The 12254-nt window shown below is 41.1% G+C and overlaps 1 protein-coding gene across 1 annotated transcript in view; it reads left to right on the top strand.

The window, feature by feature from the left end:
- The window catches only part of HIBADH (3-hydroxyisobutyrate dehydrogenase), a 130536-nt gene extending 118512 nt beyond the window's left edge, over positions 1-12024 (top strand). Inside the window, exons 7-8 of the mRNA XM_074943322.1 lie at positions 3902-4058; positions 11604-12024. Coding sequence (XP_074799423.1) covers positions 3902-4058; positions 11604-11762 — 316 coding nt within the window. The 3' untranslated portion in view covers positions 11763-12024. The remainder of the gene's footprint in view (positions 1-3901; positions 4059-11603) is intronic.
- The last annotated feature ends 230 nt before the right edge of the window (positions 12025-12254 follow it).

A 12254-nucleotide genomic window follows, 5' to 3' on the forward strand; every position in this document is an offset into this window, starting at 1 on the left:
ATTGTAAATGCACATGCGCGTGCACATACTCTTGCCACATCCAGTGGCAAGTTATTATGGGGACTGACAGACTGTCATCATTTTGATAGCTTGAGCAGTATATCTCTGGAACAGCAATGGAGCTCTTATGCAGAAAGTATCATATGTTCCTAGCCAATTTACAGGGAAACAGCAATAACATTTTATCATGGTTGAGAGCCCAGTAGCTGCTTCCTATTAAACTTGCCCTTTCAGATACCTGTCTTGGATTAATTTGTTGATTTCAAATGGAAACTCAGTCTTCTCCACTGAAGCATGACTTTCTAGGATAGACTCTCACTGAATGACAATTACTGTATATTCTAGCTGGTTTCAGACATTACAAGCTTTGAGCGCAGTGGAAGACAGAGGACTTCTTCAGTAACGGATTTTAATACATGTCTAATTTTAACTGTCAGTTATATATGCACCAGTAGACGAATTCTCAGAAAGATGAAATGCAAAACACTTCTAACTTGCTCTTTTTAATGATACACTTGCTGCCAACCAAAAAAAAAAAAAAAAAAGCATCGCAGGTCTTCTGAATTGAATCTGCATAGTGCATACGAGCATCAGCGTTTAAAAAACAGAGATTCAAACTGACACAAAAATCTTTCCCCCCACCACAAGCGAAAACATTTGTACATTGCCTTTTCCCATCTAGTGCTGAAAATTCATTCGGTGTACATTTACAGTATTTGTATTTTTAAAATATATTTTGTTCAAGGAACTGACTGGAATGCTACCAGGACAATACTCATTTTGAGGGGGAGAGATTATATGTATTTTAAAATTTCGCCCCTTCCTCCCCACCCCAATCTTGCAGTGTAAACTCTACTGGAAGCTGTAGTTAACATCCAGTGGAGGTGCTGTAACAACAGAACAAACAAACAATTCAGTGTGCTGTGTGGATGAGAGATCAGGAGTCCTACACGTTCTTAATAGTCTTTTTAGTCAATGTTCCAATCTACAGCTTATTTGGATGACAACACTTTCAATAATATTTGTATTCATAAAGTACTCCTTGCTGAGGCCTTTGATGCACTATAAAAGATAATACATGATTAAAATGCAATCAAAACATAATGGTGGGGGGAAAACACTTTCAATTTAAAAATCAAATCAAATGAAATAAAAATTGAAAGCTCAATTCAAAAAGGAGGGAGAGAGGGGATAATAAGGCCCTGATCCAATTGAAGTCAGTGGGAACCTGTCCACTGACTTCCATGGGCTGTTGCATCAGGCCCTAAATATGGGACTAACAGTGGTAATTCTAAAAAGCACCTTTGTAATATTGGGTGTTTTTAAAAGGAGGAGGAAACAGCTGAGACATATTTCCAAGGGAGCAGGATCCACACCTTAGTACCCACCATATAAAGTGTCATTTTATATTTTAAACTTAAATACATAAATGTTACATTTTAAATTTGTATTTTTACAAAATCCACTAATAAATGACCCTTAATCTCCCATAAATTAAATATTACATGCTACAAACAGAGATTCCTATGATTAGTTTGGATACCTTGCTGATCTGTTGTTGCCACAATTAAAGAATTGGTGCAAAGAGGAGGAACCTTCTCTTTGTGAGAAGGTAAAACCAGTGCAGGATTAAAGCATAAACTAACTAAGTTACAGTTTAGGGCCTCACAATATGAGGGGACTCTAAAAAAGAAAAAACTGACTTCATGTCAAATTTGATCAAAATTGGTTGATAAGTAAAGGAAATATGGGGAAAAGAATGTTCTCTCTAAATATAGACATTTTTGTTCAAATATGACAAAAATATACACACCTGGCTACACAAATACCCTTACCCTTCAATGATTGTTCATTATTGATAGGCGGGAGACTAGGGCTGAGAAAAAACTGATAATTGCACTTGTAAAATTAGTATTTTTACAAGTAAGTCTGCTATCAGTCTCCTAAGGCAGCGTTTTGTTGGCCAGCTGCTACTGGTAAAATTCTGACCCGCCTTCATAATTTATTTCAATAAATAAACTCACTGCGGGGAAAATGTGAGGTTGAAGACGGCAGTGTCATGAAGCAATCCTGCCAAGCTCATACTCCTATGGGACTCGTTCTAGGAGAGATGTCATATATAGCATCCCCCTTGGCTGGTAATAGCTGGAAGGCCACCATCTTTTGTTTACGGTCCAGCACGCTCAGTCGTGTAGCGCCTTCGGTCCTGTTTTTCTTCGTTTTCTTAAGTGTTCGTTCTTCTTTTGATCTGTAGATATGTACAATTGTGTATTTTAGTGTGCATGCTGCTTGAAACGCTTTCCATTTTTCACATGATTGAGTTTGCAGGTGATCATCCTATGGACTTCGGTCGAGTGGATCTTGAGGAGGATAAATTTGTGTTGGCTTCCCTCCGTCAGTTTCGGGAACTGTCGCTACATTTTTATAGTATGGCAAAGAAAAATCCCAACAATTCATTTTTTTTTGTAGCGAAAATTAAATCGGAATAAACATTTGTAAAAATATTTTATATATAGTCTGGATAAACTTTGTATTTCCCTAACAAAATTAATCAAATGATTTTTTCATTTATTCATATGAAAAGAAGGATACTTTTCCTTATTTATGGCTTTTAAAAAAATTATATATCCTCTCTTGTTTTTCTGTGAGAACTTTTGTGTTTATATATTCAATGTCCTTTCTGTGAAAATAATAAATTCATTTTTTTTTTTATGGAGCTGCTTACACTTGACAGAGCTTAGGGCCTCAGAATGTCATAATCCGGCCCTGGGTAAAACTGACTTGGAATTGTGGTACAAAACATATTTTATGTTTAGTCTTGTCAGTTTTCCTGCAGGAAGTATATGGCTATAGTAGGTTGTGAAGTCTCTTTCAAAAATTCTTGTTCTGCTTTGCATTAGGAGATATAGGAGATAATTGTGTCTGATCTCTTTTTTTCATGGAGAGTGCAACGAATATAAATAGAACCTTTAAAAAATATTGCTACCAATTATTGATATAAATGCAATTGGTGTAAAATTACATTTGCAACTTGATATTCAGCAAAAACGCAAAATAATAACAGGGTTAAAAACTCAGAGTGTTAAAGTAATATCTTGACTACATTTCTTTTAAAGTCCACAATGAACAGCAGTTTATGCCATCAGCTCAGTGCTAGAACAAATGATGTTTCTGCTCGGACAAGCTTTGTTTTATCAGGATCAGTAACCTTATCAGCAGTTGACCCAGAACTATAATGCATGTCTGTGAATAGATAGAGAGCATATGTCACAGTTTCATGCAGACTTGCTTCCTAAGCAAGAGTGTATAATGAAGATTTAATAATAATAAAAACTAGTTTGCAAATGTGAACAACAGTAAATGTTTTTAATAGGGATAACATCTTTCAGTCTCCTTATTGTTAATATTACATTGCTTTCATTAAAAAGTAAATATACACCCATAAATTCACCAACACATATTTCCATAATGCACCTTTTATTTGCCAATACTTAGTTTTGCAATCTTTCATCCAGTTTCTAAGATTATCATTTGGCTGTAAAGGTATGAAGCACAGGTATGTAGTAGTATGTGGAAGAACTGAAAACTTCTTTTGGTAATAGGCATGCAAGAGAACTGCTATTCTCAGAAGGCCTTTATTTCGCTTGCATTTTCAAAATTGTTAGGGGAAAGGTCTTTTCATAGAGCAGAAGGCAGAAGCTTTGAAAACGTATTGCTTAAATGATAGATTGATACCCTTTAATTTAGGATAGGGATCCCCTCCCCCCATATCAATACTCTGTCATTTTTCTTGACTTACAATAAAGGGAGAGAAATGATAGTGTGGTCCTAGCATATAAAACAAGTCACCCATATCTTGTGCATTTTGACATTAACACTTCTCTTCCTTGACCTTTGACAGGTTTGGGCTTGACCCGAAACTGCTGGCTAAAATCCTAAATATGAGTTCGGGCCGTTGTTGGTCAAGCGACACTTACAACCCTGTTCCAGGAGTAATGGAAGGAGTACCCTCTGCTAATAATTACCAAGGTGGCTTTGGAACAACGCTCATGGCTAAGGTATATAAATATAAATCATAAGTATGGAAAGAACTGTTTTATTGTTCTTGATTGTCAGAATACATGAGAAATGTTTCTATGTTGTGGGTGTGGTCTCCCTGAATATCATCGATCGCTTATACCGGACTTCTAACAGTGTACCACAATTCCAGCAGCCACTGGATGGAATGTGATGTTCTTCCCTCAGTTAAAATTGTTAATGGTGTTTGGAATTATGTGCACTCCTGGAGAGGACCACAAGTTATTGTAGCTCTGAATTATCGGCTGAGTCCTTGATAGGTGTGGTTGTAGATTTATAAGGGGGTTTCTCTTAGTGCTGGATCAGTGAAGGTTAGTGTTATGACTCTATGTTCCAAAGACCGTCAACAAAGCCATATCCTCCTTCTTCGAAGTTGGACTTCTTCCAGCAGCACATGCTCCTGGTCAACTAGTGACCATATAGAATAATTTCTAGCACTTGTGTAGTATTAGATCCTCAGATGATATAAATCAGTGTATTTCTATTGACTTCAGTAGAATTATCTGATTTACAATATCCTAAGATTTGGACCACAGTGTCTTCCAATTGACAATCTCAAAGGGCTTCACAAACATTGATTGACTTAACCCTCCCAACACCCCTTTGGGGTAGGTGTAAGTATTATACCTATTGATGTGGACATGGAGACAATAAGATTTAAAATTGTGACCTCTGCATTTAATTAAGAACCCTTAACCAATGAGGAACCCTAACTACTCAGCTGGGCTGTTCCAGGGTGGATTTCAGCTGTGTACTTATGTCCTGAAGGTGGGTATGAAGTACCCCTCTATGCTCTAAGGCCTGCACAGGGATCCAGGCTGGAAGCCAGAGTCTCCATGCAGGAAGTAGGAGAGATGAGATGAGGGGAGCCATATGCTGCATGAGACATGCAGTGTCATGCTCTGGGCCCATGACCAGGCAGCCCATTGCGTTACAGGGTCCTTACATCAGACATTTTAAATCCAGCAACTGCACTGGAACCCGCCAAAGGTGTGAGTGTAATTTAAACTTTTAAACACTCCTCCCCGAAACCAGACCTCTGAGATGCTGGGTGGCAGGTGAGAAAACCCACACGGCAATTTGCCATTTTTGCCACATGGGAAAATTCCCATCCAGTTGGCAACTGGCCTAGCCCCTAGCATCGTAAAAGATCCAGCTCACTAGGTAAGGGTGAGCAAGATGGTGATGGAATAGCTGCAAGAGCAAAGCGGGCCCAAAATGGCCACCCGCCAGCAACAAGGGTAAGCAGATGCTGTCTCCTTCCCTTGGCAGGCAAGAGCCATCAGCTGGCCCCTTATGACAGTCTCGATTACCTGGATACCCCCTGTGCCCTGCCGCCCAAGGAAAGGGGAGGGAACGGGAGAGAAGCAGTACTATCCCCCTCCCCAATAAATATATTCTACAGGGAGGGGGAGTCTCAGGGAACAAATGTAGCACTGCCCCAGCCAGATAGATAGTCATCCATCCATCCATCCAACAGGTCAAATACAGATACAAAGAGGCCATATTTCCTTGCCTTCTCTCTATTGGAGGTGGAGAAGTGACGCTTTCATGGCGCATAGAGAGACAGTAATCATCTCTCTCTTGTAATATATTTGATGAAAGAGGTGGGAGAATGAAACTTTCAGTATCTTCCTTATTATTGCAACTTTCTCCTCTTCGGTCTCTCTTGAGGTCCCATATTGCTTCTTTCCAGTACATCCACAATGCAGCAGCTAAATAATTTCCTCACTTGATCGACATCCCATCCTGTCATTGTCTTCTCACATCTGTTATCCTGGCTCTTAAAGTCTTTGCACAATGCTGCTCCCTTCTCCTCCTTTGTTCTTTTCTCTTATTATTTTTCAACTTTCTCTCTTCCATCCCCTCTTGTTCCCTTCTCCCTCCTTCCTGTTTGTGCCTACCCTTTAGGCCTGAAGCTACTTTCCCATCAGTGCTCCAGGCTCCATGCCTCCTTTCATTCTATCATCTTCCAAAACCCCACGTGCTCCCTGGGATCTTTATCTGTCTTTATAAAATAAGCTCCCCAGGGCGCAGGAGTTTACTCTGTGTGCCGTGCTGCTGCTGCACAGAACACTTTGGCTTGGAGCTTAATTTTCTTCTTTTTTTTTTTTAAATAAATATTTGGAGCTTGCATGCCACAGGCCTGTTCACAGCATCTTCACTTTCAAGCGGAGTAAAAGCTGCAGAAAGGAAGTTTCGTGTGGGTTCTTCCTAGTTTCCGAGCCTTTTCTTTCATTGACTCTAATACTTCAGAGTTTAAACCAAAAGCTGCAAAAACAAACCATCAACCCAAAACCCTACCCTGGCGCACATGTGTGTATGTGACATAGACACGCACATTCTCCCTCTTTCATACTTAGGCTGCAAACTGATTCGTGTGGGCCAGCCCTGCTGCCTGCATGAAACCTCTGCAGGGTGGGAAGCCTTCCAGGTCGGTTTGCGGGATTGGGGCCTGTCTAGGAGTATATGTGGGATTTGCAGTGTGCAGAAGGAAGTTGGATTTTTTCTGGTCTCTCTGGTTTTAACCACCTCAAAATATTTCGTAGTATATTAGCCTGTTAGTATTTTTCACTTGTCTCCCCATCACAAGATTGTTTTCAGGGGGGCTCTGGACAGATGCAGGAGTAGCTTGCAGGATTAGGGCAGTTTATATGTTGAAGTGAGTACCCACTTGTCTGAGAGCCTGAAAGTGAGTGGATACAGAAGAAACAAAACTCCTGCCTCCCTTCTCTCGTCCTTTATTTGTGCCACCCCCACCCCCAATATCCCACACGGTCAGGTGAATGAAGAGACCCAGGAGCAGAACTAGAAAGTGAAACTGATGGGGCTAGGGTTACTATCTTTCAGGTTCCCCAAAAGAGGATGCAGGGGAGGAGCTGAAGGGGGGTACAGTTGAGGGGGGGTGCTGGAAGGGTGTGTGTGTACGTACGTACGTACTGGGAGGGGGAATTTGGGGGGTGATGGAGGAGTGTGTGTACTGAGAGAGGGTATTTGGGGGGTGCTGGAAGGGATATTTGGGGGTGCTGGAGGGGTGTGTGTACTGGAAGAAGATATTTGGAGGGTGCTGGAGAAGGTATTTGGGGATATGGGAAGGGTGTGTGTGTACTGGGAGTGGTATTTGGGGGTACTGGAGGGGTGTGTACTGGAAGGGGTTATTTTCAGGTCCTGGAGGGGTCTGTGTGTATTGGGAGGGGGTATTTTAGGGGTGCTAGAGGTGTGTATGTACTAGGAGGGGATATTTTAGGGGTGCTAAGGTGTGTATGTACTAGGAGGGGGGTATTTGGTGGGGTGCTGGAGGGGTTTGTATACTAAGAGTGGTATTTGAGAAGGTATTTGGGGTTATGGGAAGGGTGTGTGTGTGTACTGGAAGGGGGCACCTGGGGCCTCACTCTCAAGGCAGGGGTCAGTGTTGTTCCCTGTCATGGTGGCAGGGGCCTGGAAGGAGCGCCAGCCGTCCATCAGCCACCTCAGTTTTACTTTGTTGATCTTCTTGCACATATAGTGAAAAACAGTAGAAGAAAAATATAAAGGACACCAGGACAGTGAGTGGAAAGGTGAGTCCTATATGGACAATTTCCATGCCACCCATAACTTTTTGGGTCTGGTGCCCTGGTACTATGATAGGCATTTTTCTAATGTGAATAAAATAGAGCATATTGGTGGAGCAGTAGCAGATTGGGGAGGGGTGTAAGGAAAGTTACTAGCGAACAGGAAGGAGTAGAAAGATAGAAAGCAGTCGATAGAAGAGAAAAAAAAAGGTAGAAGAAAAGGGTACAGGAAAAAAGGAGACACCAGTGCAAAGGTGTGTGAGCTGTCATTAAAATTGATGTGAGCTAACTAATTTAGCACTTCATTCTTCAAAATCAGGATTTAATTTCTATCACTGATAAGGCTGCCAACCTCTGGCCTATCCAAGTGTCAGGGATAGCTAAGGTTTCCTAAAGCACAAGAGTGTTCATAATGTAAATCATAGTCAGATTGCTAGCTGCCCTCAGCTGAGTCTCCTCCTCTCCCCCAAAGAGCAAAGCTGAAGTATCGGACTGTCTTCATCTAATCTTGAATCTGCAACACAGGAGGGACGGAGAGGCGGCAGATTTTTCTAGCACTTCTTGAACAATCCTCAGGGGACACATTGTTCCCTCTGCATCGAAGAATTACTTGAGTAAGCATTTAGCTAAAGCACTAGAGCTATCTGTTACTGAACATCCCAAAAGGTGAAAATTGGTGGTGTGGTGACCTCTTCCAGGTACTAAACAGTCCAGTCCCTAGTGTATTTAAAGAGATTTGTTAGATGAGAATTTATCCTTTTGTTTGTTCCACCCACTCATGCCATTATTCAAATTAGATTGTAAATTCTTCAGGCCAGGGACCTGCTCTTTTATTTTTCCTGTGAACTGCACAGCACATAAAACAATAATGAATAATAAGAGTTTGTAGAGAAAGGGAGGAAGAGCATCTCTTGAAGTGGAGAAGATGACTGTCTACATAGAAAAATTATCTAAAGAGTCAAATGACCACAAGATAGCTGTTGTCCTAAGATGGTCATAAAACTTCATCTTCTGAGATGTCAAACGTGGTGATAGTTGAAAGATTTATTAAAGTATTCCACCACTGATGGATCCTACAGACAAAGTTATAGGCTCCAAGTGTTTTTGGCAGCAAATTTTCTATAAGACACCTCTCTGGAAATCACCTCTCTTCTGTCTCGAAGTCTGGAGTGTAACCTAGTGTCTAGACAAGCTCTCTAATATGAGCCGTGGTCTGGAGATTTCACTTCAAAGATCAGATTTATTGCTTTTCCTTTTAAGGGTCAGAGGGTTATACAGAGAAGACATTACAGATCAGAAGTCCTCTCCTCCCATTAACATTAAAGGTGTTGATAACAGCCTTCCTTTTAGGATTCCTGGAGGAGCTAGATTTAGATCGTATTAATCTTGACCCTTGTCAGGGTGATTCATCCAGACGGAGTAGGGGCAGAAGTAGGGCTTTCCATTTTTTTTTTTTTTACTAAAGAGTTTCTGATACTAGGTCAGGACAGTCTTTGGGTTTTCCTTTGAATGGCAGAATCAGATTCAGGTGAGACTAGAAAATAACTAAAAATAGATGAAGTATTTCCTTAATAACAACAAACATTCTTTTAAAAATGTTGGCCACTGCTTCCCCATAAAAGACGGATATTTCTCCAAGTCCAGCAAAAATTGCTTTAGTCTCTGATAGTGAGACATCTGGAAGCCATTGTGTCAGTTCCCAAGAGGGGGAGAGGGGCCGGAAAGTATATTCTGATTCTGCCTTTCCCAAAAGGTCAGGAAGAGCCGGATCCCAGTCAGAACAACTTTGTCATCTGAAGAAATTCAGAATATAACTGCTGAAGACAAGTGACTGCGCCCCAAGATTATATGTTTTTGATAAAGTTGCAGGATGCCTGTTGGCACACGGTTTCCAGGATTGGGTTGTTTTAGGTAAATATAGCTCCTTTCCTTAGGTCTTCATCCCCTTTACAAAAGTGCAAGTATTGCTAGCAGTTGCTTTAAGAGGATATAAAGTACATCTTATTGAATGTTGATTAGTCAAAGTTGTCTTGTTCAAGGAGCTTCAAGCAGCTACAGAAAAGATGCTGGAAATGTCACAATCTGAAGTTTATGATCATGCTTAGCAGTATATTGTTATGTAACAGCATCGATGCTACTTCAGAGATCAGCCTGACATAGAACATGAGGGAATCACATCCATCATGGGAGAGAAGAGCAAAATTGTTTCTCTTATTTCTTACACTGGAGTCAGAGAAGTCCTTGTCCATTTAGGGGTCATGTGCTTATGATGTCAAGCAAAAGGTCAGGTACACCCCCAAAAACTAGCAGCTCTGTGTTTCAGCAGTCTTGGAGTAGGGACTCATTATCCATGTTGAATGGTCATACCAAGATCTATGGAAATTCTGCCTATGCTAGTGAATGGTCCCTCCGAATTTAGAGTGTACCACTGGAAAATCGTGATCATAAACACATTCTCAAGAGTTGGGGAGCCCATTTATATTTCGTGTCCATTCATAGAAAAAGGTATCTCTACAAGAAAGCAGCATACTGGTTTTCAGGGGCTAGGGCGGTGGTCTGCTCGCTACCAGCCAATGATGTCAACAGTGTGTTGACCAGACAGCACAGTAACCGCTTTTCTGGAGTCCTGTGAGGGTGGAGGGTACAAGGTCGAGGGCTCCAGCCTGAGCCCATGTATCTACACAGCAATTTTTAGCCCCGTAGCCCAAGCCCGATGAGCCCAAGTCAGCTCACCACTGCAGTCACGGCTCTTGCCACACAGGGCTTTTATCCCCAAGTAGATGTAGCCTATGGGTATGATCTACACTGAAGCTAAGAGAGAGAGACTACCAGCTTGAGCAGACAAACTCACGAGCCCCAGCCTGAGCCACAACATCCAAACTGCTATTTTTAGTATGCTAGTGTGAGCCCTGCTAGCGTGAGTCTGTCTGCTCACTCCCCGCTGCAGCTTACACATACCTTTAGGCTAATATGCCGAGGAAAGTGGAGCAATACTAGCTGAGAAATGGGCATGGTCAGGACAGCCGAGGAACCTACTCTGTCAGAACCCTACTACGGTCTCCATGGACAGGGCTTTCCCAGCTGACAAGGCAAATCTTAAGTGGTCCCTTATGATGAAAGAGCTATGATGGAAACAGAATGTGCCTTTCTCCTGGTATAAACTCCTCATGCAGCTCAAGAGACCAGGCTAGCCTAGGAGGGTTTGAGGAGAGTAAATACTATTATGCCCACTTGAAGATGGTTAACCTGAGGCTCTGAGAAGCTGGTTTTATGCAAGTGTCACATGGTCAGTGGCAGTGTCAATTACAGAGCTCAGGAATCCTGACAGAGTCCTCTGCTCCTGCCACTCAGCACGCTGCCTCTTTACTTCTAAAACAGTGATTGAGAGAGAAAGCTGAGCTCCAACGTGGTGCCAAAAACTGATGGGTCTATTTGGTTCTTCAGCATAAATTCACCGGAAAATGCACTTTCTGCAGTGCTCAAACTATCCACTGAATTTGTGTCAAATTTAGCTAATAGTTTCAGCCAGAAAAACAATGGGAAAATGTCAAAATGTTTTGACGTTTTTCTCTAAATGGTATTTCATTTAGAAATTTAACAATATATTTTTAAAGGTGAACGAGACCCCCAAAAATGAAGAAGGTTGTTTTGGGTTGTTGGTTTTTCCCCCCCATTTCAGGTGCTTCAAATGGATTTTTTTTTCCTGAATTCATTTCATTTGAGGAAAAACTGGAAAAAAAAATCAGTTTTTGTTTGAAATTAATCAAAGGCTGTTTTGGACTTTCTGGTGCAGCTCCCGTAGCAATACAAAAAAAATGAAGGCAATACCTGCCTTCTTCCAGGGCTGGAATTTTAAGGCTGCAGTATTTCGTTTGTTGGCAGTGGCTTCTCTTTACAAGGAAGCCAAATAGCTGGTAATACTCATATGGCTACTTAATTCCTTGTTGTTTCTCCCAATGTTTTTTCTGCTTTCAGGATCTTGGCTTGGCACAGATTACTGCTACCAACACGAAAACACCTGTTCCTCTGGGATCTCTAGCACATCAGATATACAGGATCATGTGTGCAAAGGGCTATGCCCTGAAAGACTTCTCAGCTGTGTTCCAGTTTTTACGTGAGGAGGAGAACTTGTGAGCTGTTGTTTTGGCAATGGACACTACTAGAAACCAAACAATTTTTTGGAACCTCCTTATAGCTCATTTGAGAAGTATATGGGTTTAATCAAAGGTCACAAGTCATGAACCCACACTGACCTTTCTGCCTTTGGTTGTCTAGGTCTCAGCAAACTCTAGGATTGTGCATCAATTCTTAAAAAAAAACAGGCCGGGAGAACGGTTCTTTATTTGGTCAAATAAAAAAAAAATACACCAACTGTTTAAGAACCATAATAGCATATTCACAAAATCCAGTTAAGTATTTTTTTTTAAACTACGTACCCAATGATTTGCATATAAAACAACTGACATTATGGCTCTAAATTGTGCAAACTAAGTTGAATCTTCAATAGTAATAACATAGGGTGACAAACCAGCTTTCATTAACTTTTAATAAAGATAAAGCCTTCATGGAAAAAGGGAAGGTCCTTACAATGAAGAAACAGAACTTTTTTTTCATTTTCTTGCTATT

The sequence above is a fragment of the Natator depressus genome, chromosome 2 (assembly GCF_965152275.1).
Source record: "Natator depressus isolate rNatDep1 chromosome 2, rNatDep2.hap1, whole genome shotgun sequence".
Classification (NCBI taxonomy): domain Eukaryota; kingdom Metazoa; phylum Chordata; order Testudines; family Cheloniidae; genus Natator; species Natator depressus.